Source organism: Aspergillus undulatus (assembly GCF_047715775.1).
Source record: "Aspergillus undulatus strain CBS 261.88 unplaced genomic scaffold BDV17scaffold_60, whole genome shotgun sequence".
NCBI lineage: Eukaryota > Fungi > Ascomycota > Eurotiomycetes > Eurotiales > Aspergillaceae > Aspergillus > Aspergillus undulatus.
In genome coordinates this window covers 41163-58504 of record NW_027396664.1, presented here as the reverse complement: position 1 = coordinate 58504, position 17342 = coordinate 41163, and the positions used below count along the sequence as shown (strand labels likewise).

At 52.8% G+C, this 17342-nt stretch overlaps 7 protein-coding genes across 7 annotated transcripts; 4 read left to right on the top strand and 3 right to left on the bottom strand.

The window, feature by feature from the left end:
- The first annotated feature begins 68 nt into the window (after positions 1-68).
- On the top strand, positions 69-2197 carry BDV17DRAFT_273117 (putative phosphatidylglycerol specific phospholipase). Its single transcript, XM_073758992.1, has one exon. It carries the CDS (start codon positions 513-515, stop codon positions 2001-2003), a length of 1491 nt encoding a protein of 496 aa, XP_073611794.1. The 5' UTR covers positions 69-512; the 3' UTR covers positions 2004-2197.
- Positions 2198-2679: 482 nt separating this feature from the next.
- BDV17DRAFT_300706 (GMC family oxidoreductase) lies at positions 2680-4693 on the bottom strand (the record flags this gene model as incomplete). Its single annotated transcript, XM_073764118.1, has 5 exons — positions 2680-2946; positions 3009-3612; positions 3663-4199; positions 4258-4594; positions 4644-4693. The coding sequence occupies 5 exons, from the start codon at positions 4691-4693 to the stop codon at positions 2705-2707; spliced, it is 1770 nt and encodes a 589-aa protein (XP_073611793.1). The 3' UTR covers positions 2680-2704.
- Positions 4694-6516: 1823 nt separating this feature from the next.
- On the top strand, positions 6517-7941 carry BDV17DRAFT_294905 (uncharacterized protein; the record flags this gene model as incomplete). The annotated part of the gene is made up of 7 exons (XM_073762944.1): positions 6517-6675; positions 6721-6926; positions 6974-7110; positions 7162-7216; positions 7265-7330; positions 7378-7507; positions 7576-7941. The coding sequence occupies 7 exons, from the start codon at positions 6517-6519 to the stop codon at positions 7939-7941; spliced, it is 1119 nt and encodes a 372-aa protein (XP_073611792.1).
- A 1538-nt stretch (positions 7942-9479) lies between these two features.
- On the top strand, positions 9480-10529 carry BDV17DRAFT_300704 (uncharacterized protein; the record flags this gene model as incomplete). The annotated part of the gene is made up of 1 exon (XM_073764117.1): positions 9480-10529. The coding sequence occupies one exon, from the start codon at positions 9480-9482 to the stop codon at positions 10527-10529; it is 1050 nt and encodes a 349-aa protein (XP_073611791.1).
- A 2122-nt stretch (positions 10530-12651) lies between these two features.
- Positions 12652-13348, bottom strand: BDV17DRAFT_294903 (uncharacterized protein; the record flags this gene model as incomplete). Its single annotated transcript, XM_073762943.1, has 2 exons — positions 12652-13236; positions 13295-13348. 2 exons carry the CDS (start codon positions 13346-13348, stop codon positions 12652-12654), a joined length of 639 nt encoding a protein of 212 aa, XP_073611790.1.
- Positions 13349-13562: 214 nt separating this feature from the next.
- BDV17DRAFT_198482 (homoserine O-acetyltransferase family protein) lies at positions 13563-15712 on the bottom strand. Its single transcript, XM_073755230.1, has 2 exons — positions 13807-15712; positions 13563-13749 (listed from the first exon to the last, which is right to left on the bottom strand). The coding sequence occupies exon 1, from the start codon at positions 15389-15391 to the stop codon at positions 13835-13837; it is 1557 nt and encodes a 518-aa protein (XP_073611789.1). The 5' UTR covers positions 15392-15712; the 3' UTR covers positions 13563-13749; positions 13807-13834.
- BDV17DRAFT_273110 (putative catechol dioxygenase) lies at positions 15539-17148 on the top strand. Its single transcript, XM_073758991.1, has 2 exons — positions 15539-16322; positions 16372-17148. Exons 1-2 carry the CDS (start codon positions 16072-16074, stop codon positions 17060-17062), a joined length of 942 nt encoding a protein of 313 aa, XP_073611788.1. The 5' UTR covers positions 15539-16071; the 3' UTR covers positions 17063-17148.
- Positions 17149-17342: the final 194 nt, after the last annotated feature.

Here is a 17342-nt window from a genome sequence, read left to right as displayed (position 1 = left end):
GTTTGGGCAGTCAATTATCAGATGACCGTTTTAATGCTACTGCAAGATATATACAGTGCTGTGTTTTGACACTTTTTTGCTCAATAGGAGCGAGAAGGCTGGAAAGACGCCAACTACTTACGCAGAACCGTCAATCGGTGCTTGGACAGTCTGCTTGAATAATAAAATCAATAATAGGAAATTGTTATGAGAGGATATGCTGTTGATGGGTGTCGGCAGGGATATATCACGTGCTGGCATCGATAAAGGCTAGCCAGATGAAGCATAGCGCGGCAATCGTCTCGATCATGGGCCAATCAGCGGCCGAGAAAAGTGCATGCCCCCAATGTGTGCCTGGTGGAGGGTGTGCCATGCCATCCATCCACGCCCACCTGACGATGAATGCTGGGCGCGGGGATTCTTCTTCGACCTCTCCCCTTGCACCCTCATGTCGACTCATACTGAGCAGTAAGTGCTCTTCTTTTTCTGCCTTTTTCTCTCCATTTTGTACATAGAACCGACCGGCAGCCGAGATGGGCCTTCTGCGGGGAGACCGCCCCGCTTCCCCCGCAGAGTCGGAGGAGCCCCTGCTCAACGACAGAGACCGCAGCCGCCGCCCCAGCCAGGACGAGGAGGCCTTCGAACGACGTCAAGCTGGCAGGGAAAACTCGCGAACCCGTATCACGATCCTCTCGCTCCTGCTCACAACTAGCGTCACGGCGGTCGCAGTGGTCGTTTACCTCTTAGCCTCCCACAAGCTCCTCTCGACGCGACCCGGCACCGGAACCCGCCCGCATCGCCCTGACCAAAACACCCCCATCAGGAACGTCGTCGTCCTCGTTCAAGAAAACCTCTCCTTTGACGCCATCGCCGGCGGCTTGACATACAACCCCGACATCGACAACCTCGTCAACCGCACCTTCTGCAATCCCGCCAACATCTCCAACCCAAACTCCCCGCAAGTCTGCGCCAAACCTCTCGCGAAGAATGTCGCCCCCGACGACCCAGACCACAGCATCGCAGGTGGGAATTTCCAAATATACGGTACCGACCATCCCGACCTTTCCGTCGACCGACCTACAATGCAAGGTTTCGTGACCGAGCAGATCCGCTCGTACGGGATAAACGGGGACCTGACACGCGCAGGGGAAGTTATAAACTACTACACGCCTGAGCACGTCCCCATATTCAACGCATTGGCGGAGAACTACCTCCTTTTCGACAAATGGTTCGCCGCCGTTCCTGGACCAACGAACCCGAACCGGGCGTACATGACCTCGGGGACATCACACGGCCACGGCTGGAACGACCCCGGCTTTGACGTCTCTGCCCTTCCGCAACTGTCCATCTTTGAACAGCTCTCTGCTGCAAATGTCAGCTGGATCAACTACTCCAACGCAACGGGCTTCTCCCCCGACGCGTTGTTCTACCAGTGGACCGCGCAAAACGCGAAATCACACATCAAGTACATCGACCAGTTCTACGCGGACGCGGCCTCGGGATCATTACCGCAGTTTACATGGATCAATCCGGAGTGCTGCACATACCAGTCCTTTCACCCTCCATCGCCTACAAACATCGGCGAGGACTTCATCAAGGGAATCTACGAAGCCCTGCGGTCCGGCCCGCAATGGAACGAAACCCTCTTCATCCTGACATTCGACGAGCACGGCGGTTTCGCAGACCACGTCCCGCCTCCCGAGAATGTTCCCGCCGGCGACGACATTCCGTATACCGAGGTCGCGAAGGACGGAAAAGCCACGACATTCCACTTTGATAGACTTGGGATTCGTGTTCCGACGCTGCTCATCTCGCCGTGGGTTGGAAAGGGCGTTGTCGAGCACAGTCCGGTGAAGGAGAGCGGCGAGTACACGCATACTTCGATCCTGAAGTATGCTGCTGAGCTCTGGGGCTTGGATATCCTTGGACCTAGGGTCGAGTGGTCGCCGAGTTTCGGGAGGCTCATACAGAAGAAGCTGAGAGGGGATACACCAGTGAAGTTGCCGGAGCCGGTTGTGTTTTAGACTTCTTTGACGTTTGTTCTTCACTCTGACTTTTTGGGACCTCGGCGTTGCGTGCTCGCTTTATTTCTGGTCCGTCCCTGGGGTCCGGATATGATACTTCTCAGGATATATTTTCATTATAAACGACCATAAATAACTTGCATAAGGCAATTTTCAGTTCGTGATGCATATTTATTTCAAGTCTAGGGTACTTCTTAACGAGTAATAAAGCCTCCGAGCCCGAGAATCTAGGCCCTGGCACCATAAACCCTTAGCATGAATTGGGAAACCCTCGGCCAGGATGAGGGACCAACCAATTGACGGTACAAGAGCAAAGACAAAGACTGTGTGTCGGAAAGCCGGCAGGGAAGAAGAACAAAGGAAATGCAGCAAACCTACACATCCGCTAGAAGTACAATTGCCGCCCAGCCGGCTGATGCTAAGCACCCACCATCTCGAGAACCCCGCAGGCAACCAAAACGGCGAGCTATGAACGTTGATGCTCGACTCGGAATAACAATCGCAATCGTACTCGCACTCGAACTTGCGAATAGGATGAAAAGAAGAAAAAAAGCCCCAAACTTCAAACTTCACTCAAACTTGCAACTTCCCCATCTTCTCAGCAACTTTAAAAAAACGAATGCACTAAACGTCAGAAACCCAAACCCCTAAGCCAAAAGCTAACAAACGAAAAGCAAAGGAAAAAAAAGGAAAACAGCACGCTATAAAACGCTTGATAGCCTACCCTGCGTCGCCTCATTCTTCCAGGCCTCCTTGATAAAGTCCGCTGCTCGCTCGCCGATACCGTACGCCGGCATCTGGGTGTGCCCGCCGTGCAGAGTAGGCATGACACTGCAGTCTGCGACGCGCAGGCCCTGGACCCCGCGGACGCGGAGCTTGTTGTCCAGTACGGCCCTGGGGTCCGAGTCTGTGCCCATTGCGCAGGTGCCGGAGGCGTGGTAGCCTATATTTATTATTAGTGTCTCGGTATTCGTGGAGATTGGAAAGAAAGGGAAGAAGACGAACAAGTCGTAGCATGCTGCTTGACGTAAGGAATCCACTGCTCGCGCTTCGTGTAGGTATGGTGATCGAGATTCTCAGGCCACGACCCCTTAACAATATCCTTTGTCCCAGAGCCCTTCATGACGATCTCATTGGCGTAGCGACACGCCTCAGTAAGAACCAGCATATCCATCGGATCCGCAAGGTAATTACAGTCGATAACCGGGTTAACGGTCGGATCCGCGCTCTCAAGCGTAACAGTCCCGCGGGACTTGGGCGCAAAGAGCTCCGCGATAATCGAGAACGCGTGCTTGTGGTTGACAGGAAACTGGTCATATTGCTTCGGCCCGCCGTAGGTCTCTGTGCTGAAGAATTCGACGTTGGGTTGTTTTGGCGTGAGGCCCATCGGGTCGCGGCCTGGTTTGCGGGGGGCGTCGCGCCACATTGGCTCGTCTTTGAGGCGGTCGTCCATGCGGGCGAAGGCGAAGGAGCCAAATGGGAAGGTGGAGAGGAAGCCGGTCTTGTGCTCTTGGTATTCCTTGTATGTTTTTTCGAAGGAGTCGTCGTGGTAGACTTTTGAGCAGTTGGTTAGGCCGGCTTGGTTGGCTTCGTAGAACATGAAGACGATCTACGACATTAGTATGTAAGGATAGCTAGAAGCGGGTAGCAAAAACATACTAGGTGGTCCATGAGGTTCTTTCCAACGCCGGGAAGGTCAACCTTGGTGTCGATTCCGAACTGGGCAAGCTCATCGCGGGCTCCGATGCCAGAGCGCATGAGGATGGCAGGACTGCAGTATGCGCCACCAGAGATGATCACCTCACGGCGAGCGTAAAAGTTCTTGACGGTTCCATCTTTTGAGCGAGTGACGGCGCCGGTCGCGCGAAGGCCGTCGGCGGTCTGTTCGAGGAGGACGCGGTCGACGGTTGCATCGGTCTGGATGGTGATGTTGGAGCGGTCGTACTCCTTGGTGATGAAGTCGGCAGAGGTGGTTCGGATGCCTTTGTAAACAGTGCGAGGGACGTGACCGCATCCATGGGGGACGTCGCCGGTAGAGAACATGTCGTGATGAAGGGGGAGGCCTTGGTCAACGAAGGAGTCAATAAGACGGTCTGCGATTGGGGCGAGATCGTGAGGTTCGGTGTGGAGGGGACCGGAGTAGCCGTGGGAGTCCTTGTCTGCCTTGAACCAGGGCTTGCCGTGGAAGGTTTCAGACTAGCCAGTCAGCAGTGTCCATACCTAGATGCAAGGCTGGCGGATTGTGAGGGCTTACCTTCTTCATGGCGTCGAAGAACTCATCACCACTCCAGCCCTCAAGGCCCCAGTCGTCGTAGTCCTGTCTGCTACCACGGATGCAAAGTGTGCCATTGCATCCACTGCTGCCACCGAGGAAGCGACCGCGACTGAGTTTAACCTGGCGGTTGTCGACGCCGTCCATGGGCTTGGTGATCAGGTTCCAGTCCGTCTCGGAGTCGAAGTTCTGGGACCATCCACCAGCCATGTGCACATTCTCAAGGTCACGGTTGTGCTGACCGGCTTCGAGGAGAAGCACGCTGACATTCTTGTTCTCGGCTAGGCGACCTGCGACAACACATCCAGAGGTACCTCCTCTGTTGGTGTTAGAATTTGCGATATACTCATAGTAGACGGAGAATGTACCCGCAAATGATGTAGTCGTAGGTGTCCGTGGGTTTCCCTATTGAGCCCATTGTGACTGTGAATTTGGACTTGCGCAAAATAATAGAACACAAGATTTTGCTGAAACGAATGCCTACAACAGGGACGTGGCATCCGGCCTCTTTTATGCGCCCTCAGCGCCAGGCGAAAGCGCGGAAACGAACATTAGGTTCGCAGTTTATCCCGACCAGCTGAGGGTTGCGCCACCCCACTCCCCGCTGATAACTGAACGGTCTGTTGATCCTAGCCAAGTTGAACAGTGTCAGGGAGAGCCAGGGAGCCGGGTGCGGAAATGGGCAGCTGTCATTCCGCGGATGCGGGGTTTGTGTAGCTTTGAAGCTATACAAAGTCTCCTCGGCATCTGTACTGTCCGCACTATTCCGCTGCGCAAAAGTTAAAACAGTGCCATTGGGACAAGCATTCTGTCGATGTTCATCGCATTCTACATGGTGCTTCTGGTGCAGAAACAGGTGGTGAGCGACATCCACTATGCCTAGAACTGTGGAGTATACTAACTGCTAGTATAGAGTGCGGAGTACGACGTTGCAGCGGTGGAGGGGTTCCGCCCCTATTCCGTGCTGGGAAAGAGCCACCCGTACTCCGTACACACAAAGGTACGTTTTATCAAAAGGATTAGAAGGAGTGAGGGCCTGGTGGTCACGTCTATCGATCCTGGAATCTGGATAGCCTTGTCCTTGATGCTCTGTGGACATGACACTGACATAATTCGTACACTAGATCTGCTCAATACTGTCTATACCAACCCTCATGGCAGAGCGAAAGTGTCTATCAACGTACGCGACGACTCTGCTATCGCTGCGGAGTTTCCCGTCCTGACCCAGAATCTGATAATAGTGGCCTATCCTTAGTGTCTTCATTGCTGCAGGTTGCTCGGCGAATTTCCGAAGAGAATTGAGGAATGCCCGACAGGGGTTGCATAAATCTCCGCTGCCATGGCCCATTTCGCTGCATGCGCACCAATCTAAACAGCAGCTGTCAACAAAGACTTGTCTAGGCAGGACCCCTGTCGCAGGTGTCACATTGATTATCCTGACTCCCTGCTGAACTACAGTGGACCAATCTAGCATGTTAGCGCGCAGGTTCGGCAGCCCCAGGGACCCAGACGGCCCGATCAAATTACTTCCGCTACTCGTTGCTCTGCCGCGCAGGCCTCGAATCACGAATAAAGATTGTCGACTTTACTGAGATTTGCATATTCAACGGACCGATGGCGCTTGTGTCAGACTTCGCCCCAAGCCACACGCCATCCGCTTCCCCGTTATCAGCTGTACACTCCACAAGGAAAACCTCCTTTTGGTGACATCTGTCAGGGAAAGCTTCCCTATGGGCTACAGGCCATCAGATAGCAGACCCAGCCGTGGTTGAATAATTTGTCTCTGATGACCCGCTGGCAAGCCGATCTTGCTAATAATGGTTCCAGGAAATAAACAGCGCTCGGGCCCAGCCCGGACTTCAGATTACAACATCGGAGCAGAAGTGGTGATCAGCGCCCAGTATGGAGAGTTTCCCTTTCGACGGGCTTTTTCTGAAATAGAACGTCGTGGATCTTCCTTAGTGGCGGCCATGACGGGCTGTCAAAGCTGTCAACTTCCGAGGCTCGTACTTTGGGCTTCTTCATAGGCTCTCCTGAAATTTCTGCTGCCGCCAGCTGAACCTGCTCGTTATGGATTCCGCATACCGTGATGGGTAAGGATCGCGCAGCCTGCATGGATTTGTCAGTCTTAAGCTCAGTCCGGTCCCAGACAGTTGGGTCGGAGTCCGTTCTCAGTCCTGAAGAACTACTGAAGAACCGGTGACTGTTGTGAAGAACCGTTTGGGACGAACTGTTCTCACAATGGCGTCGGCAACCCCGTTCCAGAAGGAAGCTTGGTCTGAGTATAGTATCGGAGTGGTCGTTCTTCTCTTACGGCTCTTCGCCCGTCTGAAGGTTGTCGGGATCAAAAACCTGCAAGGGGATGACTACTTTACCATTGTCGCACTCGTCTTCTGGACGGTAAATGGCTTACTCTAACGGTCAAGCCAAAGCTAACGGATATAGGCTGAGCTCACTATGCTCGAGCTCATCGGACAATGGGGTACGAACATTGGTCTATCAGACCAAGAACGACTCGCCATCTCCCAGTCGCCAGCAGAAGAAAGCAAAATTATGGCCGGCTCTAAGTGCTTAATGGCCGGATGGACGTGCTATGTGACCTTGATTTGGTCACTGAAGGCGTGTATGCTATTCTTCTATAACCGTCTAACGTAAGTTCTCAACCCACCCAGTCTCAAATTATCCTAACCGTTCGAAGCCTCGGCCTCACGCAGCAGAAACTCGTCAAGTTCAACATGATCCTCTGCGGCTGCACCTATGTCGCCGTCATATTCACCATCTTCCTCCACTGCCGTCCGATTGAAAGACATTTCCAAGTCTACCCTGACCCAGGTCGTATGTCGCAATCCCAGGACATCGAACGTCGAATATAGCTCACAATCCTAGTCAACTGCTCCGCCGATTTTGTCAACTACATTGTCATTGCAGCTAGCAACGTCGTGTATGTCCTCTACTCACTTTTCCATCTCGGGAGATGCTAATTACGCAGAACTGACGCAATCCTGCTATCCATCCCCATTCCTCTCCTCGCCAAAGTCAAACTCGCACTGCAACGGTACTTCTCAGCCTAATGCCAAACCCAATACCCGCTAACGAACACAGTAAACTCGTTATCGGCGTCCTCCTTTGCGGTGGTGTCTTCGTCATGGCCGCCACCCTCCTCCGCTGCATCCTCTCGATCCAGGATATCTCCAGTATCAACAACAGTACCATCTGGGCCATTCGCGAAACAGTATGCCGCCCCTAAGAGTCTCTTAACAGCTGTTCAAGAAACCCCGACTAACAGATTTATTCCCTCAGTTCGTCGCAATCATAGCCGTCAACGCCCCCTGCATAAAACCACTTTTCTCCTCCTCCATCTGGCTGAAGTCCAGCTCGAAAGACCCCTCTTCAGGGCCTGGAACATACGGCTACGGCAAAAGCAACGCCTCCTTTGGGCTATCAGCCATTGGCCGATCCGGCAAACACACGCAGCTCGACTCGAACCCTGGCACAAGGCCTGGACGGGAAAGCGATGAGTATGATATGCTAAGGAGTGTGGTGCGCGCGGAGCCCGGTGATAATAGTAGCTTTGAAGACGAGGAGAATGGGCGGAAGCGCGGTGGTGGTATTCAGGTTACGACTATGTATGAGGTGAAGAGTGATGGGAGGAGCATACATGGATAGGTCCGTTTTCTTGAGATTGGTTGGGTGTAATAAAGATTTAATAGATGGGATTTTTCATTTGTTTGACAGGACAGAAATCAGGCCTTTACCTCGTGTAGCTTGATATATGCACGGACTTATGCGAATGCATCGCGTAAAATGGCAAAAGCACAGATAGAAATTGCGAATAGCTCCTTGATTTAGCTGGAAAACAAGATATCTAGAATGCTCTCATTGAATCTGGAAGTATGAACTTACTGGAAAGCACCCATGACTCCAACGCATGTGAGTATGCGTCAAAACTGGATTCATTCCACCTTTCTACCTTTCTGTCCCGATATCCAAGGAGCTTCAGTATTTCGACACGGTCTAGACAGAACTGTTGAAGTTAATCCTCGGATTGCCGACTGAGAGACCAGGTACCATCTAGTTAACATAGTGACTACCCCTTTACTAAGCATTGATCGACTCTCACCCCTGCGCTCCTAATTTAGCTCCCTGTTTCTGGTTTCTTGAGTCCTCTAGTCTAGTCTGGGACTCTGGGCCGTTGAGAAGGTGAGCTCCACATCGAATGCAGTGCCATGTTCATCCGGTCTTCTAGTTTAACTACCCAGACCCATAAAGGATAGACCCATACCGGGTTTGAAGAGAAACAGCTTTTTTCCGCGGAAGACAGCTGCCTTACCTTTGGGCCTGCGATCTGCGAATAAGGACTGCAGAAACTCTGCGGAGCTTGGGTCACGTTTCGTACCAAACGCCTGGGACGCTGTCGAATCCACACTCTAGAAGGATGATGGAGCCCGTATGACGACGGGGCGCAGCGAGTGGACAGCTCCCATCTGCAGAGGCAGCTGGCAGCATGATTCAGTCTGGTAGGTGTCTAAGAGGGAGCCATATCTGGTGTGTTTTTTGGACAAAACCTTATTTTGCTCTACATGTGGTCGGGCTACGTATTGACCTGCACGTCTTCTTTCTGAAAGCTGGGATGGGGTCTCGGGGGCGCACTTTCCTCATCGACTGCGCCTACATGCGGCGTACATATACCCGGCTACCGCGTCTTTTCGAGCGACAATGCTAACCTCTTTATTCTTTCAAGGGCCTACAAGCTTTAGGTACCTGAAGGTCTAGAGCGTTCTGTGCACTAGCTGTCTCCATGCTGCGACTCCACTATCCACCGAGACAAACTTTGGTTACTGACATAGACATATAAACTCAGCCAATGAACAGTACAGGATGTCTGTTCTCGCGGCCTCGGCCATATGTGAGTCTATTTGGTTCGGTTCAACCACTGGCGAGATAAAGTCAAAACCTCCTGGGCAGCTTAGAGCCCAAGTCTCGCGTTTGGAATGCTGGCGGCTACCAGCGGCTTTTTGGAAACCGTGATATCATTCAGTTCGTGCCGAGCCTTTCTGGGCTGCACCACTTTCCAACGATCATGGTGACAACTGTCTGCAGACCACAGTGTCTTGGAATGCTTATAATGGAGTGCTGTCAGCAGAATTCCTCATTGCACTTTGAATCCATCTTTAATCTGTTTTCCATGCCGTCTGATACATGCAATGCCCGTCAAGAACTACGGCGTTTGGAAAGGTTACGCATCAGGTTATGGGATCGAGCCCTGTCAGCAGGATACCAAGGTTCCGCAGCTCTCGCTGTACTTTGAAGAGCAAGATCCCAGTGACCTCGAGCTCCATGGCATCTCGCGCCGAGATGGAGAGGTGGCTGGGGTGCGCCGAGCAGCAATCAACATCACATCCGGAGATCTGTACGACTCACGACTGGTCTACTGGGTGAATTACCAGATCGATCAAAATGCGATTGTGGACGAGCTAGCAGGCCTAAAGCTAGGGTTTTCCCCAATCAATACCGGAGCCCGTGGACTAGGGCTCGACTACATCAACAATAGTTTGTTCAAGTGCAGCAGTGGCCGCCTCTTACCTCACGACATTCCTGGACAGTTCAATGACATCATCGACGTGCTGCAGCCTGACATAGAACGAGCGATCGACGAACACGCTGAAGTCTACGTGTTCGGCTCCAGATCGGACTGCATGAGAGACATGCATAACATCCACATGAACCAAGGCAACGGAATGAAATTCCGCGCAGAGGACGGGGTCTTTCAGGATGGCGGTCTGCTCTTCCATTTCGCCAATTCAAACGAGTGGCTCGGTATCTTCCTCGCATTCGCATCGCAAGCCGTGCATACGAACGAGGTATCCGGCCATGCCATCTCAGGCGTAGGCTGGAACGACATCCTCCGACCTGATATTATCGAGGACGCCGTCGTCATCCAGGAAGCGTACATCCATCCTACTCCACCAGACCCAGGCGGCCGTCGGCGATCCGTGACACTTTCAAACCGAACGAATCGCGCGGTGCAGCTGAGAGATTGGAGCATTCGGAATGGGGCGGGTGATGTGCAGACCCTGCCCAAGGATGCTTTGCTCAGACCGAGGGTTGATTCGCCTTTTGAGTTGAGTGATTGCAGACTCTCTGAGCGGGGAGATACGATCATGTTGTTGAATGAGCATGGGCTCAAGGTTGATGGAGTTAGTTACAGCTCCAAGCAGGCAGGTATGGATGGGCCCATTGTTTTTGCACATTGAGAATTTCATTTCTTGCTTTTTAGCCCCCTTACTCATTTTTCGTTTATCTTTCTGTCCCTATTGCTATTTTCCTTTCACACAAGGGTTCTTATGTTAGTAGGTAAGAAGGGTTTGCAATGACACCTCAAATCAAGCTTCGGCGTTTGGCTTTCTGCATGGAGTTCATTCCGAGTAAATAAACTACTACAGGCATCCCCTCTGGAGGTTATTCCGAGCCAGTCTAAGTAATCTAATCTCCCCATGGGCATCTGCTATCCGTACTGAGCACCACTGATCCGTAGCAAGCATTACGGCTGTCTACACTTGCGGGGAAATGAATGGTGTTCGACTTTTTGGTCTCCGTTATGAATTCAAGCTGTATAACAAAGTGTCCTTGTAACCCCACCGCCTTTGTATGTCCCTGTCCGGCTTGTTTTGAATAGACGTGGAGAAAGCCCATTGTCCCGCGCTATACATAAACCCTAACAAATCCCGCCTATTCCACGTCCTCAGGCCCAGCACACAATCCCAAAGCGGCAACTGGCGAGCCCTAAATCATCTAAACCAAGTAAGTACCTACTAAAGCGCTACAGACTTCCGCAAAAAAAAAACCAGCAAAATGTCGTGCTGCACATACCGAGCCCATCACTGCCGTACACACCCGCCAATCAACCCCTGCGCCTGTTCAGACGGCCAAAACAACTCCTACAACAGAACCCCCCGGCACCCCATCATCCTCGAAAAAAAAAAAAAAAATTCGAGCCCCATAACTTCGGCGGCTACAACTTCACCCGCTGCGAGTGGGAAGCCATGGCCACATCAATCGTGGGGCAAGTCTTCGACGCGCTAAGCCGTCTCTACGGGCCGGGCTCAGACTCAAGCTGCTCCCTGCCCGGCTCGAAAGTCATCACACCAAACATAATCTCCATCCTCGTCGATCACCTGCAGGAAGTAGATATCTCGCCGCAGTTCATGCAGAGAGCTTTTGCGCATGTGCGCCGTGGGATTGAGGGGCGGCAGGGACAAGGCGCGCGCGGGTGGCGAGTGGCGAAGGAATGGACTTTCGGTATGCAGGCAGTGTGAGAGGTTCTTTGAGTGTAGGGGAGTGTGGGGGTGGGCCTTGGGGGCGTGGAGCGGAGTTGGGAAGTGAGGGGGATACGTCGGTTGTTGGGGGATGTATGGGGGGGAGGTTGAGGTCTGAGCGGCGTGCTGGTGGCTATGGACATGGCTATGGTCGTGATGGTGCATCCATGGTTTCTGGCAGTTCGGGTAGATACATTGAGCCTACGTACTCGGACGTGGGCTCTACGACGTCCTACGGACGGCGGGGGTCTTCTAGGGCTGGCGAAAGCTACCAAGACGAGCGGAGTATCTACTCCGGAGGGTCTCGTGTGAGCTCGCGACGTCCGGAGAGGCCTTATATGAGTGGAGGGCTGAGACCTCCTGAGCAAGGTACCGCTATCTTATTGGCTATCATCTACAAGTACCACTAGCAGTAGGCATCCCGATGACCGCAGGCCCTCTGGGAGTCATTCGTCCTCTAGATATCCTCGCTCCGAGTACCCGGATTCCCGAGGTGAGTACGGTGACAGAGGGTCTTACTTTTCGGCATCATTGAGCTGCACTGTCCGTGGTCCCTACCGGTCAGAATACCCTGAGCGCCGTGGAAGTGGTTTGCGTGGTGGTTCCGTATGGAATGGCGATACGCTGGTTTCTGGACGTTCTTCTTATTAGAGGTGTTCTTCTTGGTTTGAGGTAGGTTGTCCTTATTAGATGCGACTCGAGGATTTCATTTGTTATGATTTTTTTTTGGATAGGCATAGAAAAGGCTTTCGTTTATTATCCCCATGCTGGAGATTTGACTCCTCCGCAGGACGGTCTAGGTTGCATTCTACAGTAGACAAAACAGGCATGAATTGTAGCAAAGCCAATGTTTCTTGATAACTATGTCAGAACATGATAATGATAAGGAAAGGGTCGAGTTCGTTGAGACGGCCAATAAAAAAAAAAAAAAAACATGCCACCAGCAGCGGGATGTTGAATCCCCTGCACAGGCCATTGTCAAATGTCCATATCACATCACAGCAAGTAAACCACCACCACCACAATCACGATAAGCCAGGAGACCTATCTGCACGGAGCCCTAACAATCCCCCTTCTTAACAACAACCCTCCACTGATCAGGATGATCCAAACTCCCCCCAAACGGCTTCGCGGGATGCTCCAAATCCGCACACTTGTTAAGAATGTCCGTTGCCCCCTGGGCAATGTTATTATAAGACGGTAGAGTCTTTTCCTCGGAGTTATCATTACACCACCAAATCGCGCTCTCCCAGGAACAGCTCACGCGCGAGCACGCACCAGCCCGCAGCTTCGGCTTCCCCTTTACCTTGCGCAGGTACGAGATGCCTTCTTTGATTCTGGGGACCCAGGCCATGTTCCGCATTGAGCCCTGGGGCATGCAGAAGTGCCATTCGCGGCGGCGGTCGTTGGCATCGGCGGAGAGGGCTGTGTTGGCGACTGGATTTAAGGGGTCTGCGTCGGCGGACTCGAACTCGGTGCCGAAGTCTTCGTTGTCGTAGTTTGGGTTCAACCCCACCAGCTGCGCGTGGACTTGTTCGACTGTGCCGGTTAAGGTTAGGGTTGGGCCGTTGGGGAAGGCTTGCACGTCCCAGGTCATTTCGGTCACCGTGGATTTGGGGATTTCCACGGTAGGTCCGGTAGGGGACTGTGGTGGGTTAGCTTGTTTGTTTGGTCATTGGGTGAGTAAACGGGGGTGTACGTACGGCTGAGACATTCAAGGCCAGGGAGGCGAGTATAGTCCAGGAGTTGAAACGCATCTTGTGTAGATGGGTCGGGAACTTGGATGTTTGTTGTTTGTTTGAATGTTAAAAATGAGAGCTGGGATAAGGATAGACGGGGAGATGGAGACGGGTTGAGTTGATGGTCGAAGAGGATTTGGGATTTAGGGGGATTGTCCGCGCTTTTATGTTTTTTGAGTATTGGTATACACCATGAAGGTGTAGTATATCTGTCATGAGGGCTGAGATATGACTATGGGTGAATATTTAGAAATATTTTCACAAAACTCTCATAAAATACAGCCTAATCACTAGAAACTGAGTCATGTGCTATAGCAGCACCAGCGTAACAAGAATCATAGAATGAAATAATTCATCTGGAATGAAATGAACTACTTTATTCACAGGAATATGAAGTCATGAAGGACTCGCACGGTCAGCTGAAAGAGAATAAGAACGCAAAATGTGATATATATTCATGAGGCATGATAACATACAGTACAGTGAAATGAGGTAGTACCTCGTCTAGTCTAGGAATTTTTGCACTGCCCCTCCGATGTTTTTCAGATCCAGCAGGAATGTATCGTGTCCGAAGAGAGACAGGTCTTCACCAAGCTCAATGTGTTCGACGTTGTTGTTTCCTGCTTGCCGAAGCGTCTGCGCAATCTCCCGTTGCTGCCAGGCAGGGAAGAGGATATCACTTGCAACACCAATGACCAGCACTTGATGGTCCTTCAGAGGCGCGAGACCTGCGACGAGATCTTTTGGAGGGGAGTCTAGCTCCGAACTTCCCTCGGAGGCTGACGGCTCCATTGGCGATGTAGACGCGGAGGGTTGCTCTTGGTAAGGTTCATCCGGTAGGGTGAGGCTGCATGAAGCATCGTTTACGCTGCTGGCACCTTTGTTGATGTTCGCTTGGTACTTCGCTCGTTGTTTCTTCGTGGCGAGTTGCTGGCTTAAGCCCAGATCGAACAGATCCATCGCCTTTGAGATGTAAAGAAGACTATTTGGGTCGTACTCCAAACAGAACTTTTCACCGGCATGATCGAGATACGTCTCGATGAGGAAGTCGGGACATAGCGCAGGCTGTTTGCTTGGATCGGCGCGGTTCCGTCCGAAGCGCTTCTCCCATTCGGGTCCACTCCGATAGGTGACGGTGGCAATTTCTCGAGCAAGCTTCATGCCAGAATGCGGCGGGATTGAGTCGTAATAGAACCCCCGAGCCCAGTTCGGGTCCATCATCAAGACTTGACGCTGGGTATGACGCATCGCGATGCTGTATGGATGACTTCGCGCACATCCGCTGATAGATACAATCTTACCGACGCGCTCTGGGAAAAGGACGCCAGCTGCCAGACTCTGCATGCCTCCCATGCTGGAACCGACAGAAGCGTACAGTTTATCAACCCCAAGATGATCCAGGAGGCGGAACTGCGCGCGCACCATGTCCTCGATGGTGAGGATCGGGAACCGCGTAGCGTACTTCTTTCCATCTGACGGGTCGTTGGTCGACGGTCCTGTGCTGCCGTAGCATCCTCCAAGAACATTGGTGCAGATAACAAAATATTTGTCCGTGTCGATAGGCCTCCCTGAACCAATGAACTTCTCCCACCAACCGGGCTTCTGGTTGGCTTCTGTGCTGTGCGCATGACTGGAGGCGGAGAGCCCGGTGTGAAGTAAGATGACGTTGTCCTTCTTCTCATTCAGTTGACCCCATGTTTCATATGCGATGTCAAATTCCGGAAGCAAACCACCCCAGTCGAGGAGCAGCGGTTGCTCGCAATGGAATCGTTCATGACGACCGGTGGTGTAGGAGGGTTCGGGCCCCGAGCGGAGAGATCGAGCAGAGAGGAGTGCGGACTTTGCGTCCTGGGCATCGAGGCAAGGGAACGATAGAGCGGGGTTCGAGGAGTCGCGGGGAGAGGCGGAGGGGGCGGAGGGATTCGAGGTCGCTGATCGCAATGAGCTGGAGTGGTGGAGGGACCGGAGGCTGGACGGTGAGGACACTCGTGACTTCATTAGACGGAACGGCTGCTTGGCCACCCGCGGAAGAGAACGAGCGACACCGTTCAGCGGACTCATCTCAGCAGACACGACAGACCGTAGACAATGATGGATGAATCATGGTCCATCTTGCGGGCAACTCCAGCTCCGAGATCGCCGCCGGAGCGGACTAACTACATGCCGGTGCGACAAGTCTACCAGGCGCATGCCGTCCTATCAGATCGCATACAAATACTCCGTAACACTGTACAGAGTGGTTGATCAGGGTCAGGCAAATAGTATTCAACCTACCCCAGACTCCGCGCCGTCTACCGCCCAAGCATCGTATGATTCGACAGCGGAGAATGTATTTGCAGCCGGAGAGCGCAGATACCGGGGAAACACGCTAGTGCCGCAAACAGACTAGTGTCACTGGTGAAGTCTTCCCCGCGGCAAAGACTTCATCCGAGTAGTGGTGCCGGCAGTCGCAGCCTCCAAGTGGCAGCCAAAAGTATGGAAAGTCCCCGCTGTCTGCTCTCGGTCGGCATATCAGACGCCCGCCATTACTACTGCCTGGGACTAACCTGGGGTTCCCTGTTCCGGCCTTCTGGCAATCTGGGGACTGCCGCTGGATGGTCGGCATGTGGCAACGGTACTGCTCCCACATCCATGGCCAGCCGACTCATCTGCCGTCGCCTTCCAGTCGCAAAATATAAGGCTCGCCTCTTTCCTCATCATGGCTGCTCTCTCATCTCCAACCTAATTGCCTGTCTGCCAAAATGTCTGCCAACCCCCGCTTCGACCCTAACTTCACCCCCTATGTCGTCAACTCCATGGGGCCCAAGACCGACGAGCGCGCTCGCGTGGTCTTGGGATCGCTGATCAGACACATTCACGACTTTGCTCGTGAAGTCGAGCTTACGCCCGCCGAGTGGATGCTCGGTGTCGAGTTCATCAACACTATCGGCAAGATCAGCACTCCCATCCGTAACGAGTGCCACCGTATCTGCGACGTGATCGGTCTCGAATCGTAAGTCACTAATTTGCGCTGACTTTCGAACGCGAACTAACAATTGCAGTCTCGTTGACGAAATTGCCAACCGCATCATCACCGAACAAGGCCTCTCTCCCACCTCCAATGTTATTCTCGGCCCCTTCTGGTCACCTAATGCTCCCTTCCGCAACCTCGGCGACTCCATCATCCAAGACCCCAACCCCAACGGCAAAGTCACATACATGCACGGTGTGCTCCGAGACATGGAAACCGGCGCTCCCATTGAAGGCGCCGTCCTCGATATCTGGCAAGCCTCCGCAAACGGCCAGTACGACTTCCAAGACCCTAAACAGAGCGAGAACAACCTCCGCGGCAAGTTTCGCTCAAATGAGAAGGGAGAATTCAACTGGTACTGCTACCACCCGACGCCCTACTCTCTGCCCACCGATGGCCCCGCCGGTGTGCTCCTGAATGTCATGGACCGCTCACCGATGCGCCCTGCACACATTCACCTCATGATCACGCATCCCGACTACGCCACCGTTATCAACCAGATCTACCCCTCCGACGACCCCCACCTCGACATTGACTCCGTCTTTGCAGTCAAGGATGACCTCGTGGTTGACTTCAAGCCCAAGACCGACGACCCCAAGGCTCAGCTGGATCTCGAGTACAACGTCAAGATGGCGCTGAAGAAGCACCACCCCAACCCCAACTCTGCTCCTCCCGTTTCATCATTCGAGCGGTATAACAAGGCCAGCAAGGAGAAGCTATGAGCGTGCTGCGAACATTGATGAATTATGTATATAAATACCTTTTGATGTTTAGCAATTGTATACCCGCTCTGTGAGTGGTATTTCCATTCGACCACATTCTCTGGGAAGTAAAAATCAGAAACTCCCACTGGGTGCCTGGCGGCCCTCCGACGGCAGTAAGAATCACCGTGCAGGTATATTGACGACGCCCTTTTTGACATCATGGCTGGACTGCAAGTGGCATCAGAACTTGCATCCCTCAAATGCAGCTTCCAAGCTCCCTTGTGCTGAAAGAAAGAGC

Bases quoted from the DNA above. Each gene is read 5' to 3' on its own strand.
- BDV17DRAFT_273117 (XM_073758992.1), top strand. From the start codon at position 513: ATGGGCCTTCTGCGGGGAGACCGCCCCGCTTCCCCCGCAGAGTCGGAG.
- BDV17DRAFT_198482 (XM_073755230.1), bottom strand. From the start codon at position 15,391: ATGAGTCCGCTGAACGGTGTCGCTCGTTCTCTTCCGCGGGTGGCCAAG.
- BDV17DRAFT_273110 (XM_073758991.1), top strand. From the start codon at position 16,072: ATGTCTGCCAACCCCCGCTTCGACCCTAACTTCACCCCCTATGTCGTC. The intron at 16,323-16,371 runs GTAAGTCACTAA...TAACAATTGCAG, and splicing joins GACGTGATCGGTCTCGAATC to TCTCGTTGACGAAATTGCCA.